Below are 24440 nucleotides of genomic sequence, written 5' to 3' on the forward strand. Positions count from 1 at the left end.
GGTAATGATCAAGGGAGAAAAGTCATCAGAATAATGTAATTCTTGTAGAAAAATTAATTGAATTTCGTCCATTACTTCCCAGCTACATCTAGTATCCTTAAAATTAAATTACACAGGACATAACCTATCTGTGTGGTTTTCTGAAAGTAAAGATCAATACATTTTGGGGGTCTGGAAAATAAAATTGTAGTGAAAAATGGAACACAGCCATAACAGATGTGTCTGTATTATTTTTTCAGTATTGAATTACAGATGTGGAGAAAAGTAAATCCAGAATATTATTTTCTCCCCCTCACTCTCCCTCGTTCTTAAATATTTTCATCACCTTCTGCATGACTTAAGAAAAAATAAACACTTTAAAAATACGCTGCTTTTTTAAACATAGATACAAACAATTCTGAGTTCCTTGAAAACATCAGTCATTACCAAAGGCAAGCAGGCAGCTCATTGAGAAATTGTTGTTGTGCCTTGTTTGTATTTGAAGAAAGCACAGGGGAATGACATCTAAATTCAATTCAAAATTTTTTTTATTGGCAGATCAAAATCTCTGTGTTGTTTGGGGTTTTTTTGTTTTTTTGGTTTATTTGTCCATAGGCATAACATAGATAATTGTGGCATTTCTGTTGAGAACTTGGTTTTGTGCCTTTACAGCCTTACAGAATTTTATAGCTTGAACTTATTCAGAAACATACACAAAGATTTAAGACTATAATTCAAATTGGGAGTAACTTCTAAATCAAGTAAACTTCCTTTATTTTTTTATTCAATAAATAACTACAGAATTTAATATAAAATAAGATTAAATATAAAACTTTGTTTGTCTCTGTTTGCTCACATGTACATTCAATCTATAAAAGTTTTGCAGACTGAAGTGCAAAATGGCATTCCCTGTGTCTCCCTTGATTTTCCTTCTGGCCTGATCTTTGCACAGATGTCAGTGATTTTTGAGCCAGTAAGAACAATAAAAAAGGTTGGGTTGTTGGATTTCAGAACTATGAATATGCCTGCTAGAAATCTTAATCTGTGTTTATAATGAACCCACCAGACAGGTATTCTTTGGTGCAAATGAGACTGGAATTAAAGTCAGATATTCTTCATGTTTACCTCAGGTTAGGAACATGCCAATGCAGTCTGAGTAAGAAGTGAAAGGATAGTACAGGGCTTTTGGTCACTAAATGTAACACTGTAATATGACTGAAGTCATAATCTGTGGAAAGGTAAAAAAAAAACATTTCTGATGTTTTTGTTCAAACAAATTCTCAACTGAGTCTTGGAAGGTATTAGTTTGCCTGAAAGCTGGGGTATTTATCCTGCTGTGTCGGTTGTCTTAATAGAACATTTTACTTCAAATTTCACCTCCTTTAGGTTAAAAAAGATATTTCTGCCATGTTAATCCCACTCTTGTTTAACTCTGTGGTTGTCAAATTGCCAAGAACCCTTTTTGATCCTGGTAGGGAGTATCCAGCAAAGTACAGCTCCTTCCATGCCAATTGCAAGCCTTGCCTCAAGAAAATCTTCAGTGAAGATGGCTCATCACAAGAAAAGATTCAACTATCATGCCAATCAAAAGAGAAGCCAGCAGAAACTCATCATACACGCTACACATCCTCTGCTCTTGTAAAGCCATGGATGATTTATCCCTGCTCTAAATCTGTGGTGTTGAATGATTAGCACACGGGGGGACAGAACCTATTTAATTGCACATTAGATGTAGTGTGTCATGTGAGGAGTCAGGAGAGGGCAGTGGAGAAGTTGAAGATGTGATCTCGCTTAAAGAGTGCTCCACTGAAGCTTTTGGAGCCCTTGATTGATCGCAGTGAAAACTCAGATGGGGAATTGGGACTATTGTGGAGTTTGGAGTGGCCTGTTTACCTTTCCTCAGCAAGGGAAGATGAAGTGGGAAAATCTTATCGGTAAAGCAGGGAAGAAAAAAAAAACAAACAAAAAAAAAACCCAAAAAACAACACCCAATATCTGGATGGAATTCAGGTCGCTGCAGTTTCAAATACTTCTAACAGCCTGGCTGCTGATTGCTACTATTCATGAAAAGTGGCTTTGGTTTAGTTCTGAAAGACCCCGGAACAACTGCTCTGCCTTGAGTTTTCTTCTCTGAATTGCTAAAGTATTCTTTATTTTCTCTTTTAGCCCTCTACTCCCTCTCAACGCTTTCAACATCCATTAAGCTACATTCAAAAAAATAGTGAGGAGATAGTTTTCTGTCCACGTATCATTTGGCAACAGGAAAGTTACCTTTCTTACATTTTGGGAGTCAGGTTAGCTGACTGAAGGGTAGGTAATGTGCAAGCATTGCTAGCACTATGCAAGGATCAGCTCAAAAGCAAAGTGTCAATTTTATATATTTTTTTTCTTTTCTTTTTTCTATTCATTGCATGTGCTTCTGGATACCCTGGTCCTGTTAAACAATCAGAGGGCAATCAGCTTGAATTCTTTCCCTGTCAGGTGAATGCCAGAATGAGCCTCTTTCACATGCAAACGATGCTGCAGTGATTTGTGTCTTTGTCTTCCTGAGGTGTGCAGTGGGGCAAAACACAAACCACTACAACCTGTCCTATCTGGGCACCTACAAGATGAGCAGAACTTGATGGATGTATCTGCCCTCTCTGTTACCTTTGTAGCCTGTTACCTTCCATCTGGGCTCCTCAGCACAGTGCTCTTTGCAGCTGCTGATGACCTCAGCTTTCAAGATTAGCTCTGACATGGTCCCTGGTTAGGCAATATATTGCTGGGGTGATTTATAAAGCCTGACATTTTACAGGGCTTTTCCTGTACTGTGTTTTCATGCTTGAGGTAGGGAAGATGGTTGTGCTGGGCCTCAGCAGCTGAGCTGTGAAGGTCTTCAAGAATGACCTCTTTTTTTCTTTCTTTCTTTTTTATAAACCATATTCCATTCCTTTTATTCCTTTTTTTTTTTTTTTTTTTTTTTTGCTTGTTTGAAACAACTGAAATCTGTTGACCTTCAAGTTACTTTGATGCTTGTCTATTCATTGAGAAGGGAAGAGCTTGATTACAGGTAGGATCCGGGTTGCTTGGGCTGGCTAGATTTCTTTCTTCTTGATTTTTTAGAGACTGTTAATTTACTGCTACTTGTAATCCTTGATTGCAGTTTTAGTAGAGTAGATCAATAGAAATGGCCTTTCAAATGGACAGTGTAAATTATAAATCCTACATTAATGGTATGGTAGCCTGTCCTCAGCAAATACCTGTTGTTTTCCTTCTATTTAAATAGGCATTCTTGTTTAGCCAGTTGAATTCCACCTGTCTAAATCCTATGTATATTTAAATCTAATGTACTTTGGGGAGCTTAGCAATAGTGACATTAATTGTTTACATAGTGCTGATAGTATGAAAAGATCTGAGTAGTGCACCCTTTGATGCTGTACAGTGCATTACCCACAACCACAGTTAGCATTGCATTTAACTACATCATCTGACTTGAAGGATCATTTCAGATAACAAAAAACAGACATTTGTGCAAGAACTCATTGCTCACAGACATAAGCACTGTTTTTCTTCCCAATAGAGAAGCTATTTAATGCTAGGACACCAGCAGTGTCTCCTGTCACAAGGATATGTTGTGTTGGTAATGCTTGTAGAAAGCCCTGTGTTTCTAGACACATACTGTGAATAATCAAAATCTGAGAAATTACTTTATTCTGAGCCAGGTAAAATTACAATGGAAAATATAAATGTGAATGTCTGTGTAATGCCCTGTGTTCATCTGTTCCAGACATTTTAAGATCTCTTTGCCTGACTTTACATTCTCACTCTGTCACTGGATTGCCTGAGAGCTGTTGGGTAAACTTACTACCTAAAATGCTGATAATAGGATTGAAATACCTGATATTTTGATTAACACTGATACTTTTATTACCCATTCTGTGCTTTTTGATTGCATACAATGTTACCAACACAAATGTCTCTGCTTAATTACAAGCTAAGCACTAAGTGACATATGCTGGCAAGATACCCCTGACATAATTTTTAATGATTATGGGTTTTGTGTGTTGTTTTAAAACCTCTCATATTACCAATGTGTTTTCTGGGTAACTGTAATGCTGCTTTAGGAATAAACATACAGCTGTTCACAAGTAACCAAAAAACTCTCCACCCACCAGCATTAGCTTTTAACTGAGCCTAGTTAATAAATTGGCTCTGAACTTGAATAGCTATCATAAAATAGAATATCTGGAATATCATTCAGTAATCTGAACTGGAAAAGTCAAAGAGATTTTGCAGCTGTTTGATGGGAGTGATCAGAGAGACTGTTATTTTAAGGATCCTTTTCTGGCAGTTTGTACAAGAAATGCTCCTAGTTCTTCTATAGTAATATGCTTTATGAAACACCCTTAGAAACAACCAGTTATCCCCAGAATCAGCACTTCCACTTAGGGGTTAAAATCAATAAGAGCTTACTGGCTAGAATCCAGTTTATATGCATTCCTCTGGAAAGTGGAAGGGCTCCACTTTGTATCAGAATAAACCGAGTTAAAGGAGATTGAGGTTTAAGAGTTTTTTCCATCTGAACATTAAATATTAAAGATAGGCAATTTTACCTTGTTCTTGTATTATTACATTTCTGTTTCCCTGATTCGATGTTAAGCTGAACTCTAAGAATTCCTGTTGTTTACTTCACTAGCCCTCCAATTTAGCCACAAGAACACTGAGAGAGTATGATGGTTTTGTGTCTGCTTAAAGAGCAGCTTTCATTTGGTACTTATTTGTTTTCATTGCTAGAACATGAGCACTCATATTTATGACTGCTTTGTTTTTCAGCGCCTCCCAGATGGCTCTGCCCCAAGTGCACATGCTGAATTTTATCTTCTGCCTGATCCTTCTGAGGTCAGTCGAAGGAAAACAAGAAAAGCTCCAAAAAGCTCTGACCCTACTTACAATGAAATCGTGAGTAACATTCACTTTCTTCCACTATTTCTTAGTTGTTTGCTTTTCTTTGTCCACTCCTGAAATAAAATCACAGTACAGCATTTGGAGCTGTTGCAGTGAGTACAAGCAAAAAGAAGGAACATGTCATAAGTTAACTGCAAATGGAGAGTCTTCTGCTTTGTATCTTTCTCAGAAGTTAAAGTCTCTTTATGTGTCTTTTCAGTAAAGCAGTGGAATTATTCACACTGCTCTATCTTACACCATAACCACAGGTATATGTGAGCTGAAACCAAACATCGTTGCACCAAAACCTAGGCTGTTTTCAATGCAAATTTGTACAATGACATAAAAATTACTGATTTAAGGATGCTGTTATTCAAATTCAGGGTTGAAAACAGGCAACAAAACTGATTACACAATAATAAATAACCCAGTTCTTTTTATGCCACAATATTCACAGCTATATATCATTATTTCAGACACCACTGAAGTGCTCATACCTCTGAGGTGAAAAGAAACATTTGTATTGGGAAGCTTTTACAATGGAATGGGAAGTGGCATAACCTATATTTTTTTATTTATGGACAGATGAGTTGTAGGTAGAATTGGAGATTATAATTATTACATAGAAGAAATGTCCTAAATATCTCAAAGGAATTTACAACTGCACTTCTGAGCAGGGTTTTAAGTAGAGGCCATGGAAAATAGTTCCTATTTCATAGAAATATAAAACCCAGTTTCACAGATACGATGTGATGAATCTGAAGTTGGTCAGCTGAGACTAAGAATCTTTATCTCCCAGTTTCCATGTCCTGGAGTTTCAATATTTTTCTTCTTCTTTTCCCACATCAATTTCATTTCAAAAGTTACCTACTTAAACTGATTACTTCCAGCACTTCTGTAAGTTCTTCAAGTAGTATTGCTGCAAACAACTGAGGCAGATTTCCCTCCCTATGGTACTGCAGTGGAATAACAGAATTTATTTTTTTGTAATGTTCTTTCCTCTTCTTTGCAATCAATGAGTGGAATGAGTCTAATAGACTTGTACAAAGAAATTCCTTTACGTTTGTAGGGTATTTAAGGCAATATATATAACATTATTATATAATTGCATTCACTGTAAAATATCCAAAATGGACTGTAGGCAAACCAGCCAGCAACACTGGAAGACTATTATTTTTCTGATCATCATCAGATCAAGTTGAATGCAAGAAAATCCCAAATCCTGTCTGCAGTCAGACAGTAGTCACTGGGAGGAGATTTAATTGTGGTTAAGGAGCATCCCACTGCTGTGGGGAGCAATTCCATGAAAACTTTCATATCCTTTACTCAAAACTTACAGCCTTTTTCACAGATGCTCAGTCTTTTTCACTAGGAACTGCTAATCACAGTAGGGACATATGGTTCCATTGAACTTGGATATTTCAAACTCAGTGCTTGTGCTGTTAGCAGCTCTGTTCTTCCATATGTGATATCATTCTGTATGCATTTTCTGTCCAAGGCTGGTAGACTGAGGCAGAAGCCACCCCAGGGAAGAAAAACTACTAAAAATATATGTCAGCTGTCCTTTAAGTTAGTTACTGACCAAAATGTTGTGTGCAAAAATGTTCTAGGGTGGGTTTTTTTTGTTGCTGTTTTTTTTTATGAGTTCATAAGCTTTTATTAAAGCTAAATGGCTGGAAGGAAGCTGTATATTAATTTCTCCTTGTGTTGGAGACTGAGAAAATTCTGGGATATGCTTCTCTGGGGTATTTTTGTTTTTAGTGTTGTACTTTTATAGCTTATGACTGCCTACAGCAAATTATCAACCACACAAAAGTGCATTTTATATTTGATTTTTACTCATGTATGTGAGAGATAAAGATGTGAAAGTCCAGGAGGGCTGACAGCAGAATGGACTATGCCAAATGTTTTGGAGATGCTTTTAACAAGCAGGCCTTTTTTTTTTTTTTCTTGTTCTTTTATTTGGATTTTGGAGTTGGTTGCATTCACTCTGGTATAACATTGCCTATAAAAAATGATGGTTGAGAAGAGAAAGAACATAGAAAAATGGAATGCAGTGTAAAGAGAAAAAGAATGACATGCCTGCTTATAAACTACTGTTAGGAATAAATAAGAGTGACTTGGGAGGTTCTGGATTACTTTAATGAAAACTAAGAAAGTAAAAATAATTTTAAAAAAAATTAAAAAGCTGAATTATTTAAGTTTAAAGTCTTGATAAGAAAAGTAATGACCAGAATCAACTGCAATGGTGTCTAGCTCATGTCTGGCATTTGCCCTGAGACATGTTTCAAGGTTTCAGGTTGTCCTCAGTTTCTCAAGTGCCTGCACGTTAGCACAAATGAGCAAGCCTCCAAGACAAAGCTAAGTGTGCAAAGCCATAATGAAGCCAGAAAGAGAGGGAACTCTCTCCATCCTGCCCTTGAGGTGCATCCAGATGTGAGCAAATATCCCTGGGACTTATCATTCTGGTAGTGGTAATTATTGCAGTTGCCCTCAAAGCAGAGAGGACACTGGCCTGCGATGGCCCCCACAAATTTCGTGGAGGGAGAAAAGGGGAACTGCACCAGGAGCTGCAGATGATTCCTCCAACACCATGCATCAAAGCTAATTTGGACAAATAAGAAAAAAAATCTAGGAACTGTGCCATGGCAGCCTAAGGAGAAGCAACTGTCCCATGTTTGTGATGAAGACATCATTGGACTCCTGTAGGTCAACAAGGCTTCTCTTTTTGTAGCCAGGAATACATGAATTCCAACCCTTACTCTCTGCTCTGGGTTGATGGGGTGCTGGTTTGGTAGCAGGGAAGGGGTGTCCCCTGCCCACAGGTACAGCTCAAGTAAGCAGCTCTGCTTAGCTCTCCCCACTCCAAAATGCCCGAGCCACCTTAGGCCATCAGTGAATAAAAAAATGTGCACGCCTGTAATTAACATATTCAAGAAGGGGAGAGAGGTGGTGGTGAATAAGAGCCGGGGCAGAGGAGAGGGCGAGGTGAGAGTGAGCAGCATGTGGAGAGAGAAAGCAGCACCAGAGGAGAGCAATGCTGGAGCTGAGAGACCAAGGTCAGTGAGGAAGAAGAGGGAGAAGGTGCCTGAAGAGATTTTTCTCTACGTACTGTGGTGAGACAGCAGTCTGTCCCCTGCACCCATGGAGTGGGGTGGAGCAGCCCTTGAAGGACCACAGTGGAGCAGGTGCTGTGGAACTGCCACCCATGAGGAATCCTGTTTGAGCAGTTGTGGACCTGCAGCCTGGGGAGGATCACGGAGTGGATGTTGTGGAGCTGCAGCCATGGAGGGGACTGTTCCCACAGCATTCCGTGGCTCTGTGGGATGCCTGTGCTAGAGCAGTTTGCTCCTGTTGGATTGTGCCTGGCGGGAGGGACTGATATTGGAGAGGTTTGTGAAGGACTTTCTCCCATGGGAGGGACCCCACGTTGGAGTAAGGAAAGACTGAGGAATCTGTCTTCCTGAAGAGGAAGGAGAAGCAGAGAGCGACCTTTGATGTACAGGCTGTAAACTCCACTGCTGAAGGTAGAGAGATCAAGAACAAACTCCTTTGGGCTCTGGAACAAGAGAAGGGTCCATTTGACTTTGAAATAGTTTATTGGGATCACTTGAAAACCACCCACCCTGTGCTGTAAGTTCTGTCATCGCTCAAAGCTTAAACCTTCTTTTTGTGTAAAGAACGAAACCTGTTCATTACTCCATGCAAGTTGTGTTCCACCATACTGAAGGTTTCTAAGCTCTTACAGCTTTGATGTGCACTTTTGGTGATTTAAAGCAAAAGCTGAAGATACCTTTAATATATTGGCAAGGAAACGACATTTTTCTATTACAATATTCATATCGTTTTAGTAATCAAATCCTAGATTTATTCTAAATTATGTAATTCTGAAGTTTTAATTCCCATAAAATTTGGTGAAATATGCACAGCAAACACCAAAAGTGAAAAGCACCAGGCACCACTTTCATGGGAGCCGTTCCAAACTATGGCTTACAAATGGAATAGGACCATGGTAAGACCTTCCGATAAAAGCCAGCTAAAAAGAGTGAGTGGGACACTTTTCCTTTCCCACTGTGACAGTGGCTTTTCATCTTCCCAGCACCAATCAGCCCCCTACACTTGCAATCATAGTGTTATGTTTGTGCTTTCTGTCAGAGTGGCCTGATGTCCATCCTCTTCAGCACTCCCTGTGACATCTCAGCATCTTGCAGTGAGGACAAATCACTCTGTGGCCCCAGAGGAGCAGCTGAGGTCAGCTGAAGCTGTCTGGCAGAACCAGATATTTTGTCCCTACTGGGTCCACCCATGAAGTTCCAAACCACCTTTCTGTTGCCACTCAGCCTGAGAAATATTTCTGGGGCTGAGCCTTTGTGGACTCTGTTCTCTGAAGGATGTCTCCCATGGCCATTACTGCTGCTTTTTACTGGAGGTACAGAGAGGACTCAGCAGTCCAGCCCAGAGAGGTCCAAGCTAAATGGGGAATGGTCTGACTTTTCCTCCACAGTGCCATGTGTATAGACTGCATTTGGATTCCAGGTTAAATCCAAGCAGGTTACGTGGCAAATGCCTTTTAAAAAGCTTCACTTTCCCCTTTTCCTGAAGTGACAGTATGTTTTTGCACTTGCTTTTTAAGCTTCACAGAGAGATTAAAATTTAAATACACTTTCCCTTGCAACTAAAATAGCAGAAGAGGTTTCCAGCCACACATATTTTAGTGTAAATGTACATCTCAGAACAAAGCTTACCATTCAGACCTGAAACTAGCTGAGAGCATTTTTTCACATTTTAGCAACCCACATGCAGTTCACTCAGCAGTTTCTGATTAGTGCAGAACCTGAAACATAGGAATCTCTTCTGAATGCAAGCTCATTCTTGTTAGCCTTTCACTCCAGACAGTTTGGGGATCTTTAATTCAGAAAAGGCACCATTAACATTTTATAGTTAACCTCAGTGTGTTTTCATAGTGCTAAGGTAATTTCAAGTTTATTTTAAAAGCTATAGGCCTTAGTAGTTTTCTGAAGAGGTGCTAAGCAAGCTGGCTCCTTTAATTTCAGAAGTAATAACAGCACTTCTGGAGTAACAGAAGCATCCAGAGTTCGATTTGCTAAATTGGGTCCGATCTCAGAGATGCTACAGATCTACAACTTCTACTGAGTGGGAAGAGCTTTCTGTCAGTTTTAATATTAGATTATTTCATTTAAAAATTCAGGCATGTTTATAGTGCGTGCATTTGAATACAGTTAGCATTCAGAATCATACATAATGTTACTTCTATCGAAATAATAAAATTTCTACAGTTTTCAAAGTAAAATTATTATCCCTTTTATAATGTGAGTTTGTGGGATCTAGAACAGTTACGAAATTTTATGGAAGTCTTGGTTAGAAGAAAATTTGGTTCTACATTGACCCCTTTTTTAATTCTGGTATGGAGCACAGGATTTAATCATGGTTACAGTATTGAGAAAAAATTCTGATAAAAAAATAGATATGTGATAAGACATTAATGCAACAAAAAGTTTTAAGCCACTGCTAAGGAATATCTAGCAAATTCAATACACAGAGGTTAAAACAAAATTACATCAAAATAGTTTTCCTGTTTATTTTCTTATTTTTGCAGAAGACCAATACCATATATCAAGAAAACTGCTGTGGAAAGATATATAAAAATTACAATAATCTACACTTTTATGGAATTACCTATCTTATGTTTTCATGCCCCTGTCTATGATTACCCTCCATGTGAATTTCTTCTCCAGAATTTCAAGAGTATTGTCATTCCCTAGTGAAATTAATGGAGGATTTGATATTTCTTCACATTGTAGTTCAAAACTTTCAATTTTCATGAGGAAAATTATGTATCCCTATTTTTCTCTCAAGCTATGCACAATGCCAGTTTCAAATTTATTTACAAATGCTTGGTAATCAGATTTAGTAAGCCTAAAATGGCAGAATATCTTTTATATAAACAACACATTTGACTCATGGTAAGAAGCTTAAAATTGTGAAGTTTAAAGCAATTATTACGAAGTTGTAATCATCATCCCAAATGCTCTATTGAAGTGTTTTGCCCATGAAATAAGTTCACAATTTCATGTTATTTTTCTGTTTCACTATGTATTATTTCAGGTCGTGTATGACAGAGTCACTGAGCTCAAAGGCCACATACTGAAGCTTGTTGTAAAAAGCAGAGGAACATTTGTGGGAGCTGTTAACATTCAACTGAGCAGTGTCCAGTTAAATGAAGAAACGTGGTATCCACTGGGAAACAGTGTAATTTAAATGTTGTCTTGGATAATTCAATAATTTATCCACTAATGTTCCTTTGTTCCATTTTCCATGATACACTTTGTCTTGGTTGCTCTTGAGAATATGCAGTCATCTCCCTATCACATACCTTAACATTTCTAATCATAGGGCTGTTGTCTTAAAATTGCTGCCATCTTCCTGCAACGGATTCCTGTCAGTGTGACTTTAAGAAATCACATGCTAAGAACTTGTAGCAGCATGAAGGAAATTCCTGTTAGAGCAATGAAGGTTTTTTTGTTTGTTTGTATTAAATAATAGTGTAAAAATACTGAATTCTGTACACATCAATGTGTGAGGCCTAATGCTTTGTCCATGAATTTCACTGACTGTGTTGAAACAATGCTGATAATGGTGTAATTACCATCATCTGCTATGACCCTGCTGCATATGATGCTTTTTCCAGAGAACCATGTTCTCTGGGTGCCAATACATTTCAGATGTCTTGAAGATTTTGTGTTAAATTTTACACAGTCAACACTTCTAACAAACAAAACAAAACACAAAGTGAAAAGCTTTGCATTTTACACATTTTATGCTGTACATGTTGGTGTGCTTTTAAATTTTTATGTAATGTAGCATTAAATCCAGGATATTAATTTCTCAATGGTGTCATTGTCAATTAATGTCAATGTCTCTGTTTCTTTTCTTCCGACATCCAAGAAACAGGTCATTTGTCAGAAGGAGGAGGAAGAAGCTAATATTTGCAAATAAATAAAACATTTCAAATGTGAGCTTTCAGTGTGGTATTTGTTTAAGATCATGCCATCAGCAATCTTTGTTCACCAGTCTTACTGCAGTGGATTCTTATACTGCATACAGGAATCGAGTCAATACATGCACTGACCTCAGGGCTATAAAACGTATATATACATATTAAACAATGAATGTGAGTGGTTCCTTTGAGTTCACTGAGGCTAATTACAGGCTCTGTTCTTCAAAGCATTTTTATCTAAATTGAGGAAGCACTTAAGCACATATTTAAACATTTAGGATGTGAGCAGCCATAATGAACTGTCCACGATTGCCAGACTCTCACACACACATAGCTGACCATGTATATAAATACCTTTCCAGGACCATGGTCATGTTTTAAGGCACAGGGGACATGTTGATTTGCACTGTGATCTGTTTTAAGTAATTGTTTAAATTAAAAAAAAAAATTTAAAAATTGAAAATTTAAAAATATTTTAAAATAAAATTTAACTGAACATAAAATTAAAATTTTAAGTTACCCTATACTGATTAGGTCTGGCGTTCATGCTGCCTGGTGGAACAGTGGGCAACAGAGGATTAGTAATGCCAGAAGCTGAAAATAATTGCCTTCTTCTCCCAGAGGATACTTACAAATCAGTCTTCAGAAAGTAATGTTGTGTAAAGCTCCTGAAGTGGGACTAGGAGAGTTATTTAGGAAACAAAATAAGCTGGAGTTTTTCTCAACATCAACCAATTGACTATGTCAGTTGGTCAGTTTTTATCTGAGAACAAATACACCAGATTGCCTGGGGAAATTAAACTCTTCCTCAGTAAGGTGAGGTGGGGGAAACTGCTTGAATATTAATCTCATTAGTATTCTTCAAAACTGAAAGCAAGAATAAAGTATTTACCACGTGAAAGGGATATTGGCCAACATACAGATATGATCATTACAAAGATCAGTAAATCTAACAGCTTAAATTTTAGGCTTTCCTGGGTAAAGAATCAAGTGACTTGTTACTCAACCACAGAAACATATTCAGGCCAGCTTACAATGTTATCAAATTACCTGACCTTACAGTTCAGTATTGATGTTAGATTCATCGTGGTCTACTGTCTTGGTTTCCTTATTACTGCTATAATGCCATTTTCTAATAGTGTTACATTTCCTGTGACATTTTCTAATCACTGTTTACCTCATGCCCTGATTTTCCATTTTAGAGCAACATTAAATAAAATAGCATTAAAACGGCATTAAATAAAAAGAACAGAAAATATAATATTATCAGAATTGTCTGCAAATATCAGCAATTCTGTTAGGTGCCATGTCATGCTTCAATGCTGGGCCAACAATTAAATGAATGGCAGATTCTCTCTATTAACCCTTCTCCCTTTCCCTGTAAGAAAAATAAAAGAGAGAATAAGGGAGACTTACGAGTTGGAAACTAAACTTGACAGCTTTAATGAAACAGTAGTGATGAAAAGGAAAAGAATGAAATATGGACAAATACATACAAAAGCAATATCATGTCTTGTGCCCCAAATAACATTCCTATCACCACCAAGGCTGCAGGGCAGGCCCTGAAAAAGTCCCAGACTGGGCTCCTGGGGTCAGCACCAGATGGGAGCTGGCTGCAGGAACACATTAGATTCAGAAACACATGGGTTGGGATCATAAGCAGACAAACAAAAAAGTCCTCCCAGGATGATGGCCATGGATGAAGAAGAGCTTGAGCCTTCTGATCCCTCAAATCTATATCAATTATGACATGTATTGGATGGAATACTTCATTTAATCAACTGTCTGCTCCACTCCTCCCCAAAAGAGGGTTCTAGGTGTGACCCCTTTACTCCCTTTTGTTTCTAGAACAGAAGATGCATAAGCAGTGGCCTTGGTTCTGCACACCATTATTTAGCAATAATTATGAACATTGAACATTATCAGTCCTAGAAGCAGACACTGACTGAAAAACATCCTGTTAATTTCAGCAAGTGAAGATACTTAGAAGAGACTTAACTGAAAAGTAAAATCACTGGAAATAAAAATGGTTCTATCCAGGCTCATACCAGGATATCAATATATAATCCCTTTTTTTAAAAAAGAAAAAAAAAAAAAAAAAGGCATGTTTGAATAATCTGCAATTAACTGAATATAGTCCTCTGGAAGCTCAACAGTACTTCATTTCAGGAAAATAATGTTTTAAGTTCAAGATCTACACTGATAGCTATGTCAGGCAAGAGGTTATCTTCAGAAATCTTAAATCACCCAATCAACCCTTTTTTTTTTCTAAAATTCTTCCAGTCACCTCAAAGCACAGTGATTTCTTTTTCCTAAGTTCACAGTAAGATGTGTCCTGAGCTGCCTGTTGCTATGTGGAACATAGCCCTTTAAAAATCAGTTTGTAAATTACTTGTCTTGTCTAGCAGCAGGAGGTTCAAGACTAAGCTAAGAAAAGGTATTAATATCAGCATCTGAACTTTTATCATTTAAGAGCTGTATTTTTTCTGAAAAATATTTTCCAGCTAGCACAATTATAGCAAACATTAAAGAGGTATTGCCCAGCTGCTGCTGTTATGATAAATTTAAAGGGCCATTGTAGCTGTAATTTTTCCTTTTCCCTTTAAAAGATATAATGGTAAGAAATTTTTGTTCAGCACAAATAAAAATGTCGATGTAATGTTCATAATTTTGCAATCTCAACTCATAAATGGTAGACTATTATTCTCACTCAGTAATTAATCATAATTTTGAAATTATCTGCAAATGAAATTATTAACAGAATGTTTTAAAATGTTTAAAATGTTTTAAAAATCCTGTCTTTACGAATTAGTTCTCAATAATGGTAGGACAAATGTCAGTAGCCAGTACGTGTTCAGGATACCATTTACTCACACAAGAAGTCCCATTAACTTAAACATTCTTTAGGAATGTGCTACTCTGGAAATCAGACTGCTGAGTTGTTGCAAGCCTAGTGCTGTTGCTTTATTGAGCAGAGTGGAATCTTCCAGAGCAGCTGCTACTGTGGAGCATCATTAATAGTACCAGATATGAACAAACAGTGATGCACACTCGAGAATGCCACCATCTTTGTCCAAGAGGGGAACATTTCGATAACCTGTAAATATAATGACAGTTTATTAGTGTATTAGACATAAAGGCAAAGACTACAATGGTGGTTTTTTATTATCTACCATGCAAATAAGGCTTAATTTATGATTCTCCAGCTAACTCTTTAATAGAAATGGGATTCGGGTTCTGTGTAATTTCAGTTTATTTTTGTTTTCTCCTCTACACAGACAGAATTTCAATTATGGCATTTTTTGATTAGAACTCCAGCATATTTCAGGATGTGCTGTTTCTTCAAACTGTTTTAGCTCAGTAATATCTAAGTATGGTGAAAGGTTAAATTTTAACATCCAAAGATGTTATGTACTGCATACTTTGTTCTGATAGCAAGTTTGATAACATGAGAAGCAGCTGTGCTGGTTCCTTAGACAAGAAAGGTCTTGCAGCAGTAATGCAATAATGTCCAGCTGAGGCAGCCAATAGTGTAGTGTAAGATCTTCCACCATAACATCATAAGTCTGCTAAGTATCTTGCTATATATATGAGTGATTCTCAGTATTAGAGATAAGGCAGTCTCAGAGCCTACATGTTCATCTGGTTGCTGAAGCATTTGGGGAAGCTATGGTTCTCAACTTCAAACTTATTTTACTCACCTGCTTGGAAAACAAAACAATCCCCTCTCCAAAACCCCTAACCTATGATGCTTTATATGACTGTAAATATGTTGTTTCATAATAATAAAAAAAAGTCACTTTTAATTGAAAAATATTGTGTGTTTTATGTGGTATCTACAACTGTAGTTTTTTAAGTAAGTATCTATCTCCTATGAATAAGTATCTACATTCAGAACTGCAATTTTCAAAATCTTTCTTCAGGTATATCTGGATATGTGTGGAGTCTTTGGGACCCTAATTTATTTGGGATTACATTTTCTTAATTTTTTACATGAAATGAAATTTCACCTGGGCAGTGTCTATTAAAGCTGTGTCCAGGCAATATGCATTTGAGATCAATTTTTAGACCATGCACACAATATATGGCAGACTTGGTTTATTGCCTATCCAAAGATACACTTGAAGGACTAATTTCTAAAGACTGTGTCCTAGCCTCCATCAACAGAATATTCTATAAAGTATCCTGAAAGAACTAAAACATTTTTTTTTTAATTGAAGTTTTCCCAATAGCTATCTATTAATTGACTGAGTGATAATAGCAGCAGTGATTGAATTCCTCTTCTGGATTAGTATTCCTCATGGCAGACTCAGTGGGACAGGGACTGTAATGCAGGACCCAGCTCATCTTGCCTCTAACCACCCAGGTAGAGTCTTACTCTCCCCTTCAGCCCCTCTGAGTGTACCTGCTTAATTATTTCATGAAAAATCAAACCCTGCAACAGGTGGGAAGCAAGCATTCTTCCCCAGTGTAATCTAAAGCTGAGCTGAGAGGCTGCTGCTGGGGAAAGGAAGGCAGTGATGAGATTATATTTATTTATTTATTTATTTGAATCCTTTCAAGGGAAGGGTGGCAATGGCATAACTTTGTCCCACTGCCTGCCTGCCAAAGAAAAAAAAAAGACTGAGGACTGCTCAGCTTTTGGAAGCAGCTTGCCCTCAGGGGACACCTCAGGGATATGAATCCTAGGGAAGAAGGGACAGTTTTGTTGTGCAGATTAAAGCAATCAGAGCTGTGAAGAGTGAATTTTAAATCCTGGCCCACTCCTCAGCATGGTTTAGACAGTTCTTTCCCAAGGAATTGTGGCTCCCTCTATAAGACATTATTTCCCTTTTTTAACTATTTAGGTTGCTTAGGTACCTAAAGCAAAACCATGGCTCCAGACCTGGAATCCAAAGGTCTCAGTGTTAAGCACTGCAATAAATTTTGAAATTATCTTACATTCCATCAGTTTATTTATGCTTCTGGCCATCCTTATGGCAACTTACACTTTATTTTTCCCACACACAGGAGGGTTTGGGGCAACCGGTTTGGCACTGTTTATAGTTTTTGTACCTACATTCATTTCCTAGAATTTTGAATTACTTGACCCAAAATCTTTTACCCAAAAGCTTTTACCTTTCCAAAATATGAATCCCCCATCTGTAACCAAAATTGATCATATAGACATATCAGAGACACAATGAAATATTATATACAAAGTGGAAAAAAAGCCCAAATCAATAGTTTTATAAGCTTATGTAAGCTTTGGTGTCTGCTATTTAAATTTGTGATGTTTGGTTTATTTTTTTCCAGCATCCTTAGATATAAGTAAATATAAATAATATAAAAGGAAAGTAAAAGGTGACCAGTGTAAAAATTTATGTCAGAGAAATACAAGTGTAATATCCTCAATTTTTTGTGACTCCTCAACCTCACCTAAAAATCACAAACAACTTTATGACTTCAGAACCTGGAAAGAAAGAGCCATTAAAAGTCACTTTAAGCTTAAGAAAAAAAGGCACAGTGCCCACTGCCAGCTCTAACACTTTCCCTTCACATCTTCATTCACTAATAAAAGTTGGTTGGTTATTTTGTCAGAAATAGCTTTGGAAATTCAATATAGTGAAGAGCCAATTTACATAAGCCTTTCTCCATGGCCTACTGACCTCTGTGTCAGCTCTTTATGTGCAGCCTATTATTCACATAAAATTCTAGATGCTATACCACTACAATAAAAAGAACACTGTCAATAAAAATACTATAAATATTAAGCTTAATTTATATTATAAAAAGTTTCAGATAGGTTACCTGAAGGGTTTGGGGGGACTAGGGGGAGGCTTCTTTTTTTTTAACGTGGCTTGTATTGGATTTTGAGCCTGAGTAGAGAGTGCACAAAACTGTTGCCTCTCTAGTAGTGCTGACTAATCTCTGTTTCCTATTATAATGAATTAAAATACAATCCAAGCATTTTTTTTTCTAGAAATGAATACTGCAATAGGAATAATTACTGTCCATAATATTATTTTGATTTCTACACCATAGATTTGCATTCGGAGACTGAAGTGACTTAAAACTACGTGTGCAATTTTTACCTATGATTATAAAATTCTCCTTTAGGAAATAAACATAATGCTATGTGCTATCAATACTACAGTCACCATGAAACCCTGGGGTCATGTAGATTTTCTTTTGAGCTGTTGTAGGTGGCCCACATGAAAGTCATACCTTTACTCATGCTCAGCACTGGTAAAGTATATTGGCCAATGAATTCATTTGCAACCAGACATTTGTCATCCTTCACACAGAAGCGTATCAATGCCAGTTCTGGAACTTGTAAAGAAAAAGTGAAAACTTCATCCCATCTGGGGCTCAAAGCTAATGAAAAGAGAAAATATATCAATGAACGATTTAATTTATTTAACTTACTATCTAAATTATTGTATCTGCTGTCACTACTCTGAAGTGGTAAATATTCATTCTTCTTCCCTCGATTTTTGTGTCCATTTAAATAAATGATGAGACTCCCACTGACTGCAGTTGTTTATAGATCACTATGTATAGAATATGGAGCTAAAACTGTAAAACGGAAGCTCTCAGAGTGAAGCAAACAGAGAGAGCTGGGGACTGCCTCCAGAATGCAAGGCAGCCCTTTTGAAGGATTTGTAATGTATAAGCCATGTAACACTGTAAATCAAAAGCCTAAGGAAGTTGGTGTCATCTCTTAGAACACAGCAAAATGGGAAAGCTATAACTAGGTTAATAATCCTTGCTCAACTTAAATTTTCTTATAGCCGTATTAGTTTCATATTTTTGCCAAAGTTTCACCATTGAAAGTGCTGGAAATGAGGCAGGAACTAAATAAATTAAGGCAGTAAAATGATCACTTGACAAGAAATACAAAAGATGTAGAAGAGGATAGCAGTGCCTAGTTGTGAGCTAGGTTCATACAGAGAGCAAAGAAATCTGGGGGCTTATTTAAAGCAGCAGCCATGTACAAAAGAAGAAAAAAAAAAAAAGAAAGAAAAAAAAGGAAAGAAAAAAAAAAAAGGAAAAAATAGAAGAGAGGCACAGAAGAAAGGGGATCACAACTTTAAATCTGGTACATAAAGGAGATAAAGGAGGTCTTTATGATACAGGTGTGGGGATTGGGAATACTCAAAGGCAACTATAAAGCACACACACGTCATCTGCCAGGAGGCAATGAAGGGACTAATCCTTCTGAAAACTTCATGAGCTAAGTGATGAACTCACAAAAATTTCTTCAGAAAAAATGTCTAACTTTCCAGTTAGTGTATTGGTTTTGCCTGGGATAAGGTTTATTTTCTTCATATCAACCTATAAGGTTGCTATGGTTTGGATTAGTCAACAAAATAGTGTTGATAACACACTAATGTTTTAGCTGTTGCTGAGCACTGATTACAGTGTCAAGGACTCTCTCATGCTGCATCCCCTTCCCCATCCCAGCAAGTAGCCCGGACATGTGCAAAATGTTGGGAGAAGACAGAGCTGGACAGCTGACCCCACCTGACCAAAGAGATACCCCAAGACATATAGCATCATGCACAGGGTAAAAAAGCTGGAGCAGAGAACGAGGAAGGGGAGATATTCAGACTTACAGTGTTGGTTTTCCCAAGTAAGCATAACACACAAGGGAGCCCTGATTTCCTGGAAATATCTGAGCCTGTGTTGGGCAGTTCACCCCTGTGAGGAAATTTTTTATTTTGCTCTGATTGTGCATACATCTTTTGTTTTAAAGTGCCTTTATTTCAACCCAAGAGTTTTTTCACTTTTGCCCTTCTGACCCTCACCCCTATCCCTCTGGGGGAAGAGTGAACAAGCAGCTGTGTGAGGCTGAGCTAAAGTCCAGGGTGAGCCCACCAAAGTGAGTAAAGACAATGCATTCCAGCATCCTTCAGGAGAGTGCCACCAACAAGAAGAGTTTGTACTTCCTTAACCTACTGTTCTACAACAATGGCATACAGCATGAATTTACACTGCAGATTTTGTACCAGAAGATTCTAGTCTAGAGACAAAGGGTTGCAGTCACAGTAAGTACATAACAACTCCTTGGGATGAAAAAATGGTAGTTCCGTATAAAATATTATTGTGCTTTGTTCAGTCAAGAGAATAAAATTGATGCTCACCATTGCTTTTGACAACACTGGATTTTTTTTTTGTTTGGTCTTCTGGCACACCATAAATTTCTATCTGCACTAGTGGGTCAGTTTTGCTGGTCTTTGACTGGTTACCAGGTGGTAACTGATGACCACTGATGAGCTGAAAAATTAAAGTTGGAATGTATTGAAATAATTGAAAGAAAAAATTACATAGTAGCCATATATCGTCCATTGTAGCAAAAAATTAATCCATAAGAAACTACAATAAGAAGAGTACACCAGAAATATGCTGTTATAAAAATACATATTAAACACAATTAATATTTTGCTTCTCATTTAGCTTAATTTCCTAGAATCATAGAATTATAAAATGGTTTGGGTTAAAGGCCAACTAGTATAACTCCTACTTCAGTGAGCAGGGACATCTATCTTCAATCAGATCACGTTGCTCAGAACTCCATCCAACCTGACCTTGAGTGTTTCCAGAGATGGGGCATCTACCACCTCTCAGGATAACTTGTTACAGTCTTTCAGCACCCTCATTGTTAAAAAAAAAAAAAAATCTGGTATGTTTTAAATGAGAATTTTCATATTTAAATTTTTATTCAATAACAAGCCATAAAAAATTATATTTCTTTACCATGCAAAGAATAATCTTGGAGAAATCTTTTTCACAGTAACACATAAAACCTCTGCATTTAGTAGGCCCCCATTTGATTTCCTCCTTAATTTAGTTAGCTACCTGGAAGTTATCCCTCAGGCTGCCCCATAATCTGGCATCATAATGAAGAATTTCTTCATAATTTCTAACCTAAATGTACCCTCCTCCAGGATAAAAGTTACCCCTTGTTCCATCAGTGCATGCCCTTATAATAGTGCCCCTCCCAGCTTTCTTGTAAACCCTTTACAAGTACTGGAAGACTATTATAAAGTCACCCCAGAGCCTTCTTTTCTTTTTTCTCTTCTTTTCTCTCCCCAACTCTCTCAGCCTGTTTTCATAAAACAGGCACTCCATCCCCCTAATCATGTCCATGGATCTCTTCTGGACTTGCATGCAAACCTTGGTGAAAGACATGACTTGTATCATCCAAATGCCAGGTCTAAGCATCAAAACTGATGATACAACCAAAAAAAAAAAAAAAAAAAATTCAACTCCAAAAATTCCACCTTTATCTCCAGTATTTTCTGTGACAACTTGCTCCAAGAAAAGTGCTGTCCATGGGAGAGCAGTGGCTTAGTAAACCCTGATGCTATCTGCTTTCTTCCTAGAAAATGGCCACCTACACTAGAAAGCTGTTTAAGATGCAAGGACGTTTGACTGCCCCCTTTGAATGAGAAAAGGTTCTGTGATGTGTCCCAAATGCCATGACAAAAATTCATCCATTTTGGCCAAGTCCTGCTTCCCCCATTGCTAGACCCAGTCTAATCTGCCACAATACGGGAAAAGTGTGCTCTTTTCAGCACACTATGTCCCGAATCCCTAAATCCAATCATTTTTTGAAACACCAGGTGAAGCAGACAGAGACAGTAGTAAATAATAGGGCAGGCTCAGAAGCTTGCATATGAGTACCTTGAATATTTGTATTTCTGATTCAAGCCTATATGCTGCTTGTTCATGAGAATTGTGGCACATCAATTTAAGGATATGAATTCAGTAAAACAGGCCCAGTGTGAGGTTTGTGTTAACTTATGTTCTTCTCTTCATCCATTCCTTCATTCAGTCCTTCATTCACTCACAGCCTGTCTGAAAGATCTGTCCTCTAGGTGGTTTATATATTTGTCCTCTGTTAATTAATTTCTCCAGTAACTATTCTTTAGCACAAACTCTTTTCACTCTTCCCCATGACTCTTTTTGATTTCAACCACTATTCCCTGGTTTTTGCTCCTGAATGGGGCTCTCTGCACCTCAGCTGCTGGGAATGCCATTGCTTCATTGTACCCTGCCCTACCCAGCTTTCTGCCTCAGTCTGTGTCCTCAGGATGAGTCTCTGCCTTTGACTTTTCCAGCTTCTTCCAAACTCAGACCTTTTCTTCCCATTGTCAACGGAATTGTTTGTCTCTTGCATTAAAATTGGATATTTTTTTCCTTATCTTAATTAACACCAGCTTTCTAAAAATGAGGAGTGAAATAACTGATGTATGTGCACAGGTGCTTGAAATCATCTAGCAATGTCTCTTCATAATTGCTGTGCTCACCGTTAGGGTATTAAAATGTTCTTGATTAAGTGCAGACATTATGTAAGTGTTTTATAATTGCTATTAGCTAATTTTTTATTTCCCCTATTTGTTTCTCTAAAAGAAACAAAATAGCAATCATAGATTAATATTATACAAAAAAAAAAAAAAGGAAAAAAGAAAAAAAAGAGCTTTTATGCAGGTATTGTAGTGTGTAATCAGAAATAACATTTTTTAATTCAGAAAATATAGTTTTCTAACTAATGAAAAATTATAAACCACCTACCTGTCCACAAAAGAAAGGGGTTTTTAACCTATTCTTAAAATTTCAAGTATTTCTAATATTTTTAAGAAGTAAATAAAAGTTTAATTTGGGAGAACTAGAAATAATTCAAATGGTTATTGATTTATGCATCTTTTTACAGTTATTCATATTATTTTAGGATTATAGCCATTTGTGTATGACTAGGAAGATAATGGAACTTACAAGACCATAAACCTCCCTATAGTATCATTAGACATTTCCATTTGTCAATTAACCTTATACTACTACATAAAGTACTTAAAGAAAATAACACCAAAAGTCTACATTTGATTTTTGAATTTTCAGAATTTGTTCCCCACAAGTGTAACTGATAAGTCCTTTTATCAGCTACATTTGAGATACAATGCAATTTATATTTGCACTTCTGTACACAACACCATGAAAAATCATGCATTTTCACAAATTCTTATAAATTCTGAATATCTGCATATTTTTAACAAACATAGGTGAATTATAGATGGAAAAGCATCCAAACAGTGGTAGATACAAGTTTGAACACGTTGTTAAAAAATTATTAAACTTATAAACTACTGGGAATGGGGATAAAATAAAAAAAAACAATAATAGATAAAAAATAAGTATGAACTATGTAATTTTTGGGTTTAGATTTTCTGGAACAAACCAACAATTAACAAGCTTACCCTTATGGACAGAGACAGCTGTTTGCCATATGTTCCCACATTGTGTGGGGTGAATGATGAATTCTTGTTTCTCAAGAATTCTGGTTTCAGAATATAGCCACATCCACCATTGTCTAAGAATTTTCCATTTTGCAACTCCATTGGTATTCCTGGTGTCTGGAAGTTTAATGCCACTATAAAATTAAATAAATATTGATTTTAGTGAATTAGAGTTGATACCTTTTGATAGAACAGTTTTCTGACAATAACAGTAAAACCAAAACCAAATAAGATTAAAATAGGTGTGTCTTTCAAATCATATGTAAGACCATGTTTTTCTTTTATATTTAGCAGTATTTAATAGTGAATGATCCATGCACAAAATAAGCGTACTTTGTACAACTGCACCATCTTTAAGAGTTACCCTATAGATTTTTTTTTTTTACAATTCCAGTGTGTTGTGTGTTTTCATTTTTCGTTCTAAATTAGCCCTTGGAGAATATGAAAGGAGAGATCTTTTCTCTCCATAAGGACTACATTTAAAGCCTAGTTTCCCTGCAGTGGTATCACTCTCCACTCTGAACCTGCTTACAAAGTTCTGATGCAGAAGACAAAAACATAAGATTATAACTAACCTTAGTTATAGTCCAGAATTTGTCACAAATTATTATCACCCAAACAATCAAGAATCCTTAGCTCAGCATTAGAATATTCAATGGAAACACATGAAAGATCATAGAAATAAAAGCAAATTTTAAAGTATTTTTAAACTTATGTGGGCAAACTCTCTTCAAGCTTGATTTTCCAATACTGGTGGTTTTTGCCAGCATATTCCTGACAGCTTAGCAGCTCAAAATATTTTTGGTTTTCTGTAGCAGCAACAATAGCATATGTCTCATCAACAGGATATTGCAACTCAGGAGATAAAGCCAACATTGAGATAGACCTTTTTAATGAAATTTTCCTCTGTTCTGGTACATTTGAGCTTCCTCTCACACTCAAAATAGAAAACACACAATTCAAGTCAGCAAAGTGATAACATGATGTGTTAAATAGAAGATGACAAAAAGTCATTTACTTGATGACTTGGTAGGAAAAAAAAATGAAGACTTTAAGCAGCACAACTCTTCATAATAATTCCAGAGGATGACCTTATTACATGTTCCTGTGAGATAATATAAACGTATTGAATGAACATTTTGCAGAATTCAGAAATCCTTATTTCATGTGGAAAACGCATGGAGTTTAGATCTGTTTCACCACAAAAACTGTTTGTTTCTCCACTGATTTGGTGATCC

General features: G+C 36.9%; 2 protein-coding genes across 7 annotated transcripts in view; one reads left to right on the forward strand and one right to left on the reverse strand.

Moving 5' to 3' along the window:
- PIK3C2G (phosphatidylinositol-4-phosphate 3-kinase catalytic subunit type 2 gamma) overlaps positions 1–11815 on the forward strand; it is a 201526-nt gene extending 189711 nt beyond the window's left edge. For all 6 annotated transcript variants that reach the window (XM_071733024.1, XM_071733023.1, XM_071733019.1 and 3 more), the window contains 2 exons: positions 4795–4920; positions 11032–11815. In XM_071733024.1, the coding sequence (XP_071589125.1) occupies positions 4795–4920; positions 11032–11184 (279 nt within the window). In that variant the 3' untranslated portion in view covers positions 11185–11815. The remainder of the gene's footprint in view (positions 1–4794; positions 4921–11031) is intronic.
- Positions 11816–14770: 2955 nt separating this feature from the next.
- The window catches only part of PLCZ1 (phospholipase C zeta 1), a 41056-nt gene continuing 31386 nt past the window's right edge, over positions 14771–24440 (reverse strand). The window contains exons 9-12 of the mRNA XM_071733026.1: positions 23164–23336; positions 20050–20182; positions 18131–18280; positions 14771–15020 (exon numbers count right to left, since the gene is read on the reverse strand). Of these exons, the coding sequence (XP_071589127.1) occupies positions 14938–15020; positions 18131–18280; positions 20050–20182; positions 23164–23336 (539 nt within the window). The 3' untranslated portion in view covers positions 14771–14937. The remainder of the gene's footprint in view (positions 15021–18130; positions 18281–20049; positions 20183–23163; positions 23337–24440) is intronic.

Source organism: Heliangelus exortis, chromosome 1 (genome assembly GCF_036169615.1).
Source record: "Heliangelus exortis chromosome 1, bHelExo1.hap1, whole genome shotgun sequence".
Lineage (NCBI taxonomy): Eukaryota > Metazoa > Chordata > Aves > Apodiformes > Trochilidae > Heliangelus > Heliangelus exortis.